Here is a 14,613-nt window from a genome sequence, read left to right as displayed (position 1 = left end):
CCCTTGACAGTGCTGGCTGTGGTCCATTCACTGACTGGGGAGAAATGACAAGAAAGTGGCTCTAGTGGTTTGTCATTGAGCTGGGAGATTTGGACAAATCCTCTTTGCCCATAACTATCAATTTGTGGATGCTGTTCCATGTGAAACCTTCAATAGCCATGTGACTGCACGCAGTCCAAGGGACTTGTCTTTGTCACCCTCTCTCCTTGTTTATCAAAGGTCTCTTTGTTTATACAAAGTGAAATTTGGTACCTGAGACAATTAGATCCTTGGCAGTACAGCTTTTATCCAGGTGCCCATCTGCATGGTGGCAGAAAAGGGTTCGCTATCTCAGCTCAAAGTATAGCTCCATTACTTCATTTCAGTGCCCACTCAGAGCTGTCCCATTTACTCTTTAATGTTCACAATTCCTGTCGTAGCTTTACTTCTGCATCCTTATTCCTCAACTCTTCATCTGAGTAATCATATTACCAAAACTCAGCTGTTCGTGCCTCATCAGTACCATTGTTACTACTGAGCCAGAGTTCCTGCCTGAATTCCCATCACAGTACCTTGATCCTTGTCTTTCTATGAGCTCTAAATGCAGAAGACATGCTAGGTGCTGGTTGCCCTTTCCTACTTGTTCAGCACCACTCAGCTACCCCAGAGCGTGGGGTCTTTCACTTAGCTTTTTCTCTTTCTCTGCTCTGCTTTTCCCAAGAAGTTTTGACCTTTTCTTTTGCTGTGTGGTGTGATGAACCCAGTGGGTCTCTATCCCACTGCACAAAGGGGAGGCATAAAGGGCAGTCTGAGACGTGCAGACACAAGGGCAAACTGCTGCTGCTGCTGCTGCTCTCCTACCCACAGGGAGAGAAGGCCAAGGTGACATGCTGATGGGAGGGTGTTTTCCAAATCCAGTGTCTCTTGTCTCTGAGTATCTTCTCTGTAGCATGTGTGTGCACCCTCTCACAGCCCTCAGAGGCAGTATTCCATCTTCTGAAGCCATTGTCACTGAACTGGAAGAGGCTGAGGCTATGAAGGTGCCGGTGCTCAGCAGAATTGGGGACACGCTCGAGCAGTGCCACTGCTGAGTCTGCAAACCTCGGGTTACTGGGGGAGAAGAGCAGTGAAAGCCTGGAGAACCAGGAGCCGGTGGGCTGGGACAGAACAGGGCTCTCGCTCTGCTCCAGGCTGACAGTTCATTTTCTAGCTGTTTTCATATTGCCTTCCCTGCTCTGTTTCCCGGTCTGATCCTCTCCCAGCCAGGGCCAGCTCAGCCGTGTGTGAAGCCGGCGGCAGCAGCCCCGGGTCTCGCACGCCGGCGGGCAGGGGGCAGGGGGGCAGGGGGCAGAGGGGCAGGGGGTCGGGCACAGCCCGGCGGGGGCGGCGGTTGCTGCCTGCGCGGGGCGGCGCCGCTGGCCGTTGCGCGGGCACCAGTGGGGGCCGAGGGAGCAGCGGCCGCAGCAAGGGCCATGATGCACATGTCGGAGGGCAGCAGCTACCGCAAGATGATTTTCACCTGGTCCTTCGACAGCGGCCAGATGCCCGAGGCTCTTGAGCCTCCTGCGGGCTGGGTGAGAGGCCACGGCAGCCCTCGGCCGTCCTATAGGGTCTTCTCCCTTCTGCCCGGGGTATCGGCCGTGGAGCAGCATTGCGGGAGGGGGTGAGAAGCTGGGTGTCACAGATCCGCTGAGGAGCAGCTCGGGAGCGGTTCCTGGTGGTTGCTGTCCTCTGCCCGTGGCTCGGTTCCGTGGCAGCACCGTAGACTCCTCCATAGCGGCCTGCAGGGGCTCGGCTGCGATGGGTGCAGCGCTTGGAACGGCGCAGCCTTGCGCCCTCCTCTGCCCCGGCAGAGCTCACAGGCTCCCCAGGCACTGCTGCGGGGAACTCGGCCCACCCTGGGGCTCCCTAGACAGCTCTGTGGAGAGCTGGGGTCACCCTTGGTTTGCTCCAACCCCGCTGCAAAGAGTTTAGGCACGAACAAGGCAATGAAGGGTCACAGTGTCAGGAGAGCTCTGCATGTCTCAAGCCTGGTGAGCGCCTCGAAAACCCAGGCACCCTCCCCAGCGCCTGGCCCTGCTTTCCCCAGGCAGTCCTGAGCAGAGGGCTTTAAAGCCAGCGCTGCTCCCAGCCCGTGCCACCTCGCTGCTCTCGGCTGGGCGCTGGAGCTCCACTGGAGGTGGTAGGTGGAGCTGCTGAGGGCAGAGGGGTCGGTTTAAAGAGCGCTATGTACTTAGGGCCGTCGGGAGGTAACTGCTGCGCTGGGAGCGGGGCAGGCGCTGGGAGCAAGGCAGGCGCTGGGAGCGAGGCAGGCGCTGGGAGCGGGGCAGGCGCTGGGAGCGGGGCAGGCGCTGGGAGCAAGGCAGGCGCTGGGAGCGGGACAGGCGCTGGGAGCAGGGCAGGCGCTGGGAGCAAGGCAGGCGCTGGGAGCGGGGCAGGCGCTGGGAGCGGGGCAGGCGCTGGGAGCGGGGCAGGCGCTGGGAGCGGGGCAGGCGCTGGGAGCGAGGCAGGCGCTGGGAGCGAGGCAGGCGCTGGGAGCGGGGCAGGCGCTGGGAGCGGGACAGGCGCTGGGAGCAAGGCAGGCGCTGGGAGCGGGACAGGCGCTGGGAGCAAGGCAGGCGCTGGGAGCAAGGCAGGCGTTGGGAGCAAGGCAGGCGCTGGGAGCGGGAGAGGCACTGGGAGCAAGGCAGGCGCTGGGAGCGGGGCAGGCGCTGGGAGCGGGGCAGGCGCTGGGAGCGGGGCAGGCGCTGGGAGCAAGGCAGGCGCTGGGAGCGGGGCAGGCGCTGGGAGCGGGGCAGGCGCTGGGAGCGGGGCAGGCGCTGGGAGCGGGGCAGGCGCTGGGAGCAAGGCAGGCGCTGGGAGCAAGGCAGGCGCTGGGAGCGGGGCAGGCGCTGGGAGCAAGGCAGGCGCTGGGAGCAAGGCAGGCGCTGGGAGCGGGGCAGGCGCTGGGAGCGGGACAGGCGCTGGGAGCAAGGCAGGCGCTGGGAGCGGGACAGGCGCTGGGAGCGGGGCAGGCGCTGGGAGCGGGGCAGGCGCTGGGAGCGGGGCAGGCGCTGGGAGCAAGGCAGGCGCTGGGAGCAAGGCAGGCGCTGGGAGCGGGGCAGGCGCTGGGAGCACGGCAGGCGCGGGGAGCACGGCAGGCGCTGGGAGCGGGGCAGGCGCTGGGAGCGGGACAGGCGCTGGGAGCAAGGCAGGCGCTGGGAGCGGGACAGGCGCTGGGAGCGGGACAGGCGCTGGGAGCAAGGCAGGCGCTGGGAGCGGGGCAGGCGCTGGGAGCGGGGCAGGCGCTGGGAGCGGGGCAGGCGCTGGGAGCGGGACAGGCGCTGGGAGCGGGACAGGCGCTGGGAGCAAGGCAGGCGCTGGGAGCGGGGCAGGCGCTGGGAGCGGGACAGGCGCTGGGAGCGGGGCAGGCGCTGGGAGCGGGGCAGGCGCTGGGAGCGGGGCAGGCGCTGGGAGCAAGGCAGGCGCTGGGAGCAAGGCAGGCGCTGGGAGCGGGGCAGGCGCTGGGAGCGGGACAGGCGCTGGGAGCGGGGCAGGCGCTGGGAGCGGGACAGGCGCTGGGAGCAAGGCAGGCGCTGGGAGCGGGACAGGCGCTGGGAGCAAGGCAGGCGCTGGGAGCGGGGCAGGCGCTGGGAGCGGGGCAGGCGCTGGGAGCGGGGCAGGCGCTGGGAGCAAGGCAGGCGCTGGGAGCGGGGCAGGCGCTGGGAGCGGGACAGGCGCTGGGAGCAAGGCAGGCGCTGGGAGCGGGACAGGCGCTGGGAGCAAGGCAGGCGCTGGGAGCAAGGCAGGCGCTGGGAGCGGGGCAGGCGCTGGGAGCGGGGCAGGCGCTGGGAGCGGGGCAGGCGCTGGGAGCGGGGCAGGCGCTGGGAGCGGGACAGGCGCTGGGAGCAAGGCAGGCGCTGGGAGCGGGGCAGGCGCTGGGAGCGGGGCAGGCGCTGGGAGCGGGGCAGGCGCTGGGAGCGGGGCAGGCGCTGGGAGCGGGGCAGGCGCTGGGAGCGGGACAGGCGCTGGGAGCAAGGCAGGCGCTGGGACGCTCTCGGGCAAGAGCTGACTTTGTGCTCTGCGGCCTCGCTCTCACCTTGCAGGCTCCCATGCCACCCCAAAGCCTGGCTCGGCGGAGACTTTTGATCAAGGGGGGAAAAGTCGTGAATGACGACTGCTCGGCTGTGGCTGATGTGTATGTGGAAGATGGAGTGGTGCAGCAGGTGGGACCAAACCTGAACCCTGAGCCGCCGGACGGGCTTGTAGTGCTGGATGCGACCGACAAGCTGGTGATCCCCGGGGGCATCGACACCCATACGCACATGCAGTTCCCTTTTATGGGGAGCAGGTCGAAAGATGACTTCTATACAGGAACCAAGGTGGGTGGTCGTGTGTGTGTGTGTGTGTGTGCACCTGGGCTTTCTTAGGAATAGCTGCTGGTTACTCAGAGTTACTTGAAGGGAGAGACCAGAGGGGGAATCAAGCACAGGCAGTTGGTACTGTCCCTTGGCTGGGACATTGTAGTAAGTGGTTGGGGTATGCAGAGGTCCACATTTAACCTGCTGGGCTCCTTCAGGACCTGTTCTGTCTGCAGGTGGCGAGTGTTAAGTGGAATCATTTACAGTGGCTATTGCTATACAGGCTACCACTTGCATTGTGCATGCAACGAGCTTCATACTTTTCTGAGCAAAGGTTAACTAAAGCCACAGTTTAACTCTCCCAATGCCCTGGGAGTACTTCTGTGCTAAACCGATCCTCTCTTGTTACCACAGGGGAATGCAAGCTGTTCTGGTAGACACTTCAGACCTTAGAAGGTTCTATTTTCTCACTGTTTTGCAATTACAGTGCAGGTTTTTTTCAGCTTTTAGCTGATCTCATTGCATTCCCTGCAATAGCAATGTATCAGTTACTGGTACTAACAGTGTCGTGCATTAACTCCATAGCATTTGTAAGGTACTTTTCTGAGAGCTTTGCTGTGCAGGTTGAAATCATTGCCCTCAGATTGCTCTACTTGATTTGTCTGTTAGCAGGTGTCCTCAGAGAGCAGAACTGAGAGTTGCTAAAAGGCATCCCTGCCAAAGAAATGTATTTCACTGATGTGCAAAAACACTAATTTACCCCTTTGAAAAAGCTGAAATGAGTCAGATTCAACTCCTTTGAACAAGTGGTGTGGTTCAGTAACTGCACAACCATTAAGAGCCTTTAAAGTTTGCCATCTTGCTTAGTCTGGCTCAGTTCTTCAACAGGAAATTTCATTTCTGGTTTGCTCCACCAAGTGATGAGAGTGTGAGTTAGGTTGTCTGAGTGATGTGATTGCACATTTCCCCCTAGAACAAATCCAGGCTAGGCACTAACAGACTGGAGAGCAGCCCTGAGGAGAGGGACTTGGGGGTGCTGCTGGAGGAGAAGCTCAGCATGAGCCAGCAGTGAGGACTTGCAGCCCAGAAAGCCAAGCAGAGCCTGGGCTGCAGCAGCAGAAGTGTGGCCAGCAGGGCCAGGGAGGGGATTCTCCCCCTCTGCTCTGCTCTGCTCTGCTCTGCTCTGCTCTGCTCTGCTCTGCTCTGCTCTGCTGAGACCCCACCTGGAGTACTGCATCCAGTTCTGGAGCCCCTGGGACAAGAAGGATGTGGATGTGCTGGAATGTGTCCAGAGCAGGGCCAGGAGGATGCTGAGAGGGCTGCAGCAGCTCTGCTGTGAGCACAGACTGAAAGAGTTGGGGCTGTGCAGGCTGGAGCAGAGGAGGCTCCCAGGTGACCTTTTTGTGGCCTTCCAGGATCTGAGTGGGCTACAAAAATGCTGGAGAGGGACTTTTTAGGCTATCAGGGAGTGCCAGGACTGGGGGAAATGGAGCAAAGCTGGAGGTGATGAGAGTCAGAGTGGCTGTGAGGAGGAAGTTGTGGAGCATGAGAGTGGTGAGAGGCTGGAATGGGTTGCCCAGGGAGGTGGTTGAGGCCCCATGGCTGGAGGTGTTTGAGGCCAGGCTGGGTGAGGCTGTGTGCAGCCTGATCTAGGGTAGAGTGTCCCTGCCCATGGCAGGGGGGTTGGAACTGTCTGATCCTTGTGGTCCCTTCCAACCCTGACTGATTCTGTGACTGTATGACTTTTTAGTGTTGAGCCCAGAGTGCTGCAGGGAGGACTACAAATGACCTGTGTGCCATCCTTAAATTACTTTGGAATATTTCTTTCAGTAATACTATTTTTTTCCAACTCAAGACAGATTTGCTGATGTTGCTGCTGTTGTTTGAAGGGAAATATTTCATACCAGGCAGTTTTAAGCACTGGGATTGTTCTTTGCAAGGAGCACAGGGCTTGGAGTGGCTCACTGTAGTAGTCATTATGATTTGTAATTATTTAGTAAAACTGTCACACACACACACAAAGATCTTATCCTGCCTCAGCAGATCTCTCTTGCCATAACAAAAAGGCTGCTGTGTTAAGTGTAATATCTTTCTCCAAGTCAAGTGTAAGATAAGATTTAAAAGGAAAGCTACAGGATTGAGTTTCCACCTCTAGAATTGATAGCTGGAATGGGATTATAATCACAGAAATCACAGAATGGGTTGGGTAGGAAGGGACCTCCAAAGGTTATCTGGTCCAAGCACCCTGCAGTCAGCAGGGACATCCTCCACTAGATCAGGTTGCTCAGAGCCCTGTCGAGCCTGATCCTAAATATCTCCAAGGATGGAGCCACAACTACCTCTCTGAGCAACTTGTTCCAGTGTTCCACTACCCTCATGGTAAAGAACTTCCTTCTAATGTCCAATTAAAATCTCCCCTTCTATAGCATGAAATCATTGCCCCTGATCCTATCCCTGCAGGCCTTTGCCAACAGTCCCTCTTCAGCCTTCTTGTAGCCCCCTTCAGGTACTGGCAGGCTGCTATTAGGTAGAATCATAGAATCAACCATGTTGGAAGAGACCTCCAAGATCATCCAGCCCAACCTAGCACCCAGCCCTGGCCAATCACCCAGACCATGGCACTAAGTGCCTCATCCAGGCTTTGCTTCAACACCTCCAGGGATGGGGTCTCCACCACCTCCCTGGGCAGCCCATTCCAATGCCAATCACTCTCTCTGCCAACAACTTTCTCCTAACATCCAGCCTAGACCTCCCCTGGCACAACTTGAGACTGTGTCCCCTTGTTCTGGTGCTGGTTGCCTGGCAGAAGAGCCCAACCCCACCTGGCTACAGCCTCCCTGCAGGCAGCTGCAGGCAGCAATGAGCTCTGCCCTGAGCCTCCTCTGCTGCAGGCTGCACACCCCCAGCTCCCTCAGCCTCTCCTCATAGAGTTTGTGTTCCAGGCCCCTCACCAGCTCCATGGAGTCTTCGCAGGCTGAAGAACCTCAGCTCCCTCAGCCTGAAAGTCTCTTCCTTGAACTCTTCTGCAGCTATCTGGTGGAAGAGAGGGAACTCACTGTTAATGGGGGCCTAACAATGCAGTCTTTTGCAAAGGTTTGTGTTTAAATACAGCTCCCCACACGGCTTCCACAAGCAGTTACAGCTCTTGGTGCTGCTTTGTGTGGTAAATGGGGAGGAAAAGAAACCTACAGCATCTGCCCTGCTTGTCTACAGGCAGTAGAAACTGTTTCCTGGCTGAATGCAGTGCAGACTTTGATCTCTGGAGTGCTTAGTTTGCATGATTTAAAGTACATTATGTTGATGTTTGGTCATTTTCTGCAACAGGCTTTTATTTCTCTGTGAAGGCCATTTTTGTTAACTGTTTGTCAGCACTGCAGCCACAAGTTTCATTTCACAGGAGAAGTCAAACAAATGTGACTTGAAACCAGGAGATGGTTTTGTTTGGCAGGAAAAAAAGAAACAGCAGTGACTATGGATTTCTCTTAAGGTCTGAGTGATCTCCTTCTTAAAGTGCCTCCCTGGGCTTTTAAAGGAGAACTAAAGATGCAGACTAATTCAGATCTAGGTGTCTACACCAAGAAACCCCAAAGGAGGGGAGATCAATCATGTGCTACTAAAAAAGGAATGGGGTTTTCGAGGGGTTTAAAATGGCTTTTTGAGGCATAGGATAGAGAAAACAGAAAAAGGGGACACAGTCTCAAGTTGTGCCAGGGCAGGTCTAGGCTGGATGTTAGGAGGAAGTTGTTGGCAGAGAGAGTGATTGGCATTGGAATGGGCTGCCCAGGGAGGTGGTGGAGTCACTGTCCCTGGAGGTGTTGAAGCCAAGCCTGGCTGGGGCACAGTGCCATGGTCTTGTTGGTTGTCTAGGTCTGGGTGCTAGGTTGGACTGGCTGAGCTTGGAGCTCTCTTCCAACCTGGTTAGTTCTGTTCTATCCTATACAAGAAGCTGCAATCAGAGACTGCATACATGAACCAGAATGTCCAGATAGTCACTTTGGTGCTTAAAAGAAGACTCCAGATTTGGCTTAGTGGTTGGATGTAAACAAACATTCAGATATTGTGGACCTTCTTAACCCAGGCCAAAGTGTGGCAAGTGTTCAGAGCTGTGTGCTGGCAGTCATCATCTGACAAAGATTTTGGCAAGACAATCAGGGAGACAGAGTTAGGCTCCAGCTGTTGCAAAATATGCTACAATGATTAGCTAAGATTTACCTACCCAGCTGAAGAAATAAAGGCACAGAACACCTCTCCTTACAAAGAGAGGGGTAAAAAGTTATTAGGAGAAAAAGAGACTGAATCATAGAATGGTTTAGGTTGGGAGGGACCTCAAAGCTCAGCCAGCTCCAATCCCCTGCCATAGGCAGGGACACTTCCCACTAGAACAGGTCACTTATTGCTTCATCCAACCTGGCCTTGAACACCTCCAGAGAGGTAGCATCCACAACCTCCCTGGGTGGGATGGTTTGGGTGTTATCCACCCACACACACTTTGTTAAATCACCCAGACTAGACTCAGCTGCTCTGGAGATTCAATGAAGCTTTATATTTGAACCAGAATAGTTTCTGTACTGTTGTTTTGGGGAGTTAACAGCTTGCACACATACAGATACTCACCAACACATGAGTATTCATAGACCTTTCCTAAAGGTCAGGATAAAGACAGTGCATGTTGCCTTTAACCATGTACTTCCACGCACATAAAATCAGTTATGGAGAGAAGCTACGTGAAGGCAAGCACTGATTGGCTGTGGCTGAATGGTTCTCAGAGAGATTCATAGAATCAACCAGGGTAGAAGACAACCCCAAGCTCATCCAGTCCAACCTAGCACCCAGCCCTGGCCAAGCAACCAGACCATGGCACTAAGCTCCCCAGCCAGGCTTTGCTTGAACACTATAGGGACAGCGACTCCACCCATCCAGTCTGTGTGTTTCCAGTTTGGTGACCAGGATGTGCTGTGGGACAGAGTCAAATACCTCACTCAAGTCCAGGCAGATGATGTCAGTTGCCCTTCCCTGGAAGAGTTCCCATGGAACCCTTTGAATTTCTTCTCCCTAAGTCTACAAATACTCATGTATTCTAAATCCTGGTTAACAAATAAGCCAATCTGTCTGGTTAAAAAAAACCCAACAGGTTTACAGTTGGAACAGCTTCTCTTTGAGCAAATGTTTCCCTGAATTCATCACAGCTTCACAAATGTTTACATCACTCTTCAAACTGACATATTTACTCTTTTCCTTCCAGTTGCCAAGTGAAGGGAAGGGACTGATTGATCTAGAAAGAAGAGGAGTAATATAGCATGAATCTGAACTCTCTGTATTGTGATCTGACTTAGAGTCATAGAGTCAGGGTTGGAAGGGACCACAAGGATCATCCAGTTCCAACACCCCTGCCATGGGCAGGGACTTGGCGGTACCTGTTATGCTAAGGGATGTTGTTCAGAGCATTAGAGAGGCTGAACTGGAGGGCTGAAACAATGAGAGCAAAAGAATTTCAACATGGGATCAATTTCAGCCAAGGATCTGGTTTCTGAGAGTGACCAACAAAAATCCATCAGAGGAAAAAGGCAAAAAAAGTGATAATTGTCCATAACAGAAAATGAATATTAGATGTGGCACTTGGTGCCATGGTCTGGCCTTGAGCTCTGTGGTAAAGGGTTGGACTTAATGATCTGTGAGGTCTCTTCCAACCTTGGTGACACTGTGATACTGTAAAATGACAGGTTTGGATCCTCATAAGGCACTTACATTTTTGTCTGGTTTTTAACCTGTAAATATTTAGATGAAGGATGTAAAAGCCTTGTTCTATTTAAAAACCTGCTCTGCAGTTTTATTAAGTCAGAGAATCATAGAATCAACCAGGTTGGAAGAGACCTCCAAGATCAGCCAGGCCAACCTAGCACCCAGCCCTACCCAATCAACCAGACCATGGCACTAAGTGCCCCAGCCAGGCTTTGCTTCAACACCTCCAGGGATGGTGACTCCACCACCTCCCTGGGCAGCCCATTCCAATGCCAATCACTCTCTCTGCCAACAACTCCCTCCTGACATCCAGCCTCTCCTCACAAGGCTGTGTCCCAGACTCCTCACCAGCTTCATTGCCCTTCTCTGGACCCTTTCCATACTGTGACAGTATCAGAAAGGAGAACTGGAAGGTGAGACCATGAATGCTTTGTGCCACAGAAATTAGTAAGTGTTCAGCTTTTATTTCTCTGGACCAATTAGCCAATCAGAATGGTAGTTACCCAAGCTTGACCATATTAGGTGAAACCATAGGCTTGCATTACCCTTGCTTGGGAAAAACATAGGCCTTGCATGAGGCATACACAAGCTCAGCCTATGCACTTTGTCCACCACAGGATGTAAACAGGCCTGGGCAAGCCAGAGTCCTTAGATTCAGTGGCTCCATGTTCTTTTGTCCTCTTTCCCATGGTTGCTTCTCCCCAAAATAGAATGAGGGAGAGCAGAAAAGCATGTCTGGGCAAGCAAGGATATGTGTAAGCCTATTTAGGCCTACCACAACAATCAGTGATGAAGATGATGAGTCTGAAGAGCAGTGGTCCCAGTGCAGGCCCTTGAAGGGCACCGCTTGTCCTCTGCCTCTATCTGAACGTTGAGCCATTGGCCACTACCCTTTGGGTGTGATCATCCTACCCATTCTTTACCTACTGGGCAGTCCATGCATCTAATCCATATGTCTCCAGCTCAGAGAGGAGGATGTTGTGTCTAAAGTCCAGAGAGATGGCATCTGTTGGTCTTCCCTTGTCCATCGAGGTAGTTACACTATTGTAGAGAGCCACTAGGTTGGTCAGGCAGGACTTGCCCATGGTGAAGCCTCAAATCACCTCCTTGTCCTCCATGTGTTCCAGTATATGTTCCAGTATAGCTTCCAGGAGAATCTCCTGAACACCTGTTTGAGAGCATCCTTCTCAAAGGAGGTGCCAGGGGAGATTTAGGCTGGAGATGAGGAGAAAGTTCTTCACTGAGAGAGTCATTGGACACTGGAATGGGCTGCCCGGGGAGGTGGTGGAGTCGCCGTCCCTGGAGCTGTTCAAGGCAGGATTGGACGTGGCACTTGGTGCCATGGTCTGGCCTTGAGCTCTGTGGTAAAGGGTTGGACTTGATGATCTGTGAGGCCTCTTCCAACCTTGGTGATACTGTGATACTGTGAAATTAATCTCCTCAATCATTTTGCAAGTTCAGACTTGACTCAAGGAAACTCTTCAGTGGCTTCTGTCTTTTCAGTGTATCAAGTGCTGCACAGAGAGTTGGAGAGAGGGGGAGGAAATTTGCATGCTCTCTGATTGCTAAATATTAACTTCTCCTTTCAGGCTGCTCTAGCAGGAGGCACCACTATGATCATCGACTTTGCCATCCCTCAGAAGGGCTGCTCCCTTATTGAAGCCTTTGATACATGGAAGAGCTGGGCAGACCCTAAAGTCTGCTGTGATTATGCACTGCATGTGGCAGTTACATGGTGGAGTAACAAGGTAAACACAACAGCTGATTTTCAGCTCCGTGAGTTGCTGCTACATCTGGTTTTAATTAGCTCTGGTGCTGATTATAGCTTGCTGCAAGTACAGTAGAGATGTGGTGTGTAAAAACTACATCTGAAGGTGTCCATGGCTTATGGCCGAGAGTTTATGGGCATTAAATCAATCCATTGTATAATTTAGCTGAAGTCACAGTATCACAGTATCACCAAGGTTGGAAGAGACCTCACAGATCATCAAGTCCAACCCTTTACCACAGTGCCCAAGGCTAGACCATGGCACCAAGTGCCACGTCCAACCTTGCCTTGAACTGCCCCAGGGACGGCGACTCCACCACCTCCCCGGGCAGCCCATTCCAGTGCCCAATGACTCTCTCAGGGAAGAACTTTCTCCTCACCTCCAGCCTAAATCTCCCCTGGCACAGCCTGAGGCTGTGTCCTCTTGTTCTGGTGCTGGCCATCTGAGAGAAGAGAGCAACCTCCCCCTGGCCACAACCACCCTTCAGGTAGTTGTAGACAGCAACAAGGTCACCCCTGAGCCTCCTCTTCTCCAGGCTAACCAATCCCAGCTCCCTCAGCCTCTCCTCGTAGGGCTGTGCTCAAGGCCTCTCCCCAGCCTCGTTGCCCTTCTCTGGACACGCTCAAGCATCTCAATGTCCCTCCTAAACTGGGGGGCCCAGAACTGAACACAGTACTCAAGGTGTGGTCTGACCAGTGCAGAGTACAGGAGCAGAATGACCTCCCTGCTCCTGCTGGCCACACCATTGCTGATGCAAGCCACATGTTAGAAGACAATAAAAGTCTGCAGATAGCCTAAACCCTTGGGTAATACTGTGTGAAGTTAAAGTTAAAGGAAGCAGCTGTGCAAGACCCAGAGCAGGCAGGTCAGAGGGGGCAGGAGATCTTTGCCTGTGTTTTGCCTTTTCCTGTCTGACCACTCAGTGTGCTCCTGCTGTTATTTTATGGTTTTAATCAGGGTATGCAAAAGAAGCCCTGTGGTACTTAACTGCCTTTGGAAAGGAAGAGTTCTGTTTCTGGGTGACTGCAGAGTTATCTCCCTAAAGTTTGGAGTTGGTACCTTGGGAGACTCATCCTTGTGGTGTGAATGTTTGCTGCTAGCCTGAAAGCTTTATCCAATACAATCATAGAAACAACCAGGTTGGAGGAGACCTCCAAGCTCATCCAATCCAACCTAGCACCCAGCCCTACCCAACCAACCAGACCATGGCACTAAGTGCCCCAAGCCAGGCTTGGCTTCAACACCTCCAGCCACGGTGACTCCACCACCTCCCTGGGCAGCCCATTCCAATGCCAATCACTCTCTCTGCCAAAAACTTCCTTCTAACATCCAGCCTAGACCTCCCCTGGCACAGCTTGAGACTGTGTCCCCTTGTTCTGTTGCTGCTTGCCTGGCAGCAGAGCCCAACCCCACCTGGCTACAGCCTCCCTTCAGGTAGCTGCAGAGAGCAATGAGCTCTGCCCTGAGCCTCCTCTGCTGCAGGCTGCACACCCCCAGCACTTCCTCTAACTTTTAACTCTGAAAATACACAAACCAAAGCCTTCACTTTGCAAACAGCCCATCTTTGTATTCCATGCACTGAACCAGGCTGACTCTGACTTCCACCTCGCAGCAATGATATAGAATAAATTCTCCAGTGAAGTCTGAGGAATGTACACCTGAGACAGCCCTAACAGGGAACAGCTGAAAAAAAACCCATCCAATAAAACTAGGGAGGTGTAAATCAATGCAATGTTCTGGTTTATGTTAAGAGGTTGACTGTTTTTAAAGGCCAAGATTTAAAGAAACAGAAAGGTCTGATGCTTTGTTGCTGTAAAAGACCTGAGTAGAGGAGATGTGTATTTCATGCCTTGCTAGCAAGCTGCCATCTCCTCAGATTTTGAAAATCATAGAATGATAGAATCAAGCAGGTTGGAAGAGACCTCCAAGATCATCCAGGCCAACCTAGCACCCAGCCCTAGCCAGTCAACCAGACCATGGCACTAAGTGCCTCATCCAGTCTTGTCTTGAACACCTTCAGGGACGGCCACTCCAATACCTCCCTGGGCAGCCCATTCCAGTGCCAATCACTCTCTCTGACAACAACTTCCTAACAACATCCAGCCTAGACCTCCCCTGGCACAGCTTGAGACTGTGTCCCCTTGTTCTGTTGCTGCTTGCCTGGCAGCAGAGCCCAACCCCACCTGGCTACAGCCTCGCTTCAGGCAGCTGCAGGCAGCAATGAGCTCTGCCCTGAGCCTCCTCTGCTGCAGGCTGCACACCCCCAGCTCCCTCAGCTTCTCCTCACAAGGCTGTGCTCCAGGCCCCTCCCCAGCCTTGCTGCCCTTCTCCAAACACCTTCCAGCACCTCAACATCTCTCTTGACTTGAGGAGCCCAGAACTGGACACAGCACTCAAGGAGTGGCCTGAGCAGTGCTGAGCACAGGGGCAGAAGAACCTCCCTTGTCCTGCTGCCCACACTGCTCCTGAGCCAGTCCAAGATGCCATTGGCTCTCTTGGCCACCTGGGCACACTGCTGCCTCCTCTTCAGCTCCTCTCTCCCAGCACTCCCAGGTCCCTCTCTGCCTGGCTGCTCTCAGCCACTCTGTCCCCAGCCTGTAGCACTGCTTGGGGCTGTTGTGGCCGAAGTGCAGAACCCTGCACTTGACCTTCTTAAATCTCATCCCAAAGTATGGATTAAAAACATGCATTACTTGCAAAGCCTTCCCTTAGTCACAGTAATTAGTGATGGAGAAAATAAATTGCATGCCTCTGGGTTTGTGTCAGTGCAGGGTTTTTATGTCCCA

General features: G+C 54.0%; 1 protein-coding gene across 8 annotated transcripts in view; it reads left to right on the top strand.

Moving 5' to 3' along the window:
* Positions 1 to 1,794: 1,794 nt before the first annotated feature.
* Positions 1,795 to 14,613, top strand: part of DPYS (dihydropyrimidinase) — a 35,266-nt gene continuing 22,447 nt past the window's right edge. For 2 of the 8 annotated variants that reach the window (XR_010304769.1, XM_064154124.1), the window contains exons 1-3: positions 1,795 to 2,012; positions 4,065 to 4,340; positions 11,648 to 11,806. Coding sequence is in view for 7 of the 8 variants with exons in the window: in XM_064154124.1 (XP_064010194.1) it covers positions 1,968 to 2,012; positions 4,065 to 4,340; positions 11,648 to 11,806 (480 nt within the window). In the remaining variant the exon portion in view is untranslated. Of the gene's footprint in view, positions 2,013 to 2,040; positions 2,229 to 3,609; positions 3,656 to 3,734; positions 3,764 to 3,935; positions 3,998 to 4,064; positions 4,341 to 11,647; positions 11,807 to 14,613 lie in introns of those variants that run through there. The other 6 variants (XM_064154125.1, XM_064154120.1, XM_064154123.1 and 3 more) reach the window with 6 other exon arrangements.

The sequence above is a fragment of the Pogoniulus pusillus genome, chromosome 14 (genome assembly GCF_015220805.1).
Source record: "Pogoniulus pusillus isolate bPogPus1 chromosome 14, bPogPus1.pri, whole genome shotgun sequence".
NCBI classification, from domain to species: Eukaryota; Metazoa; Chordata; class Aves; order Piciformes; family Lybiidae; genus Pogoniulus; species Pogoniulus pusillus.
This window is presented reverse-complemented; position numbering and strand designations above follow the sequence as displayed.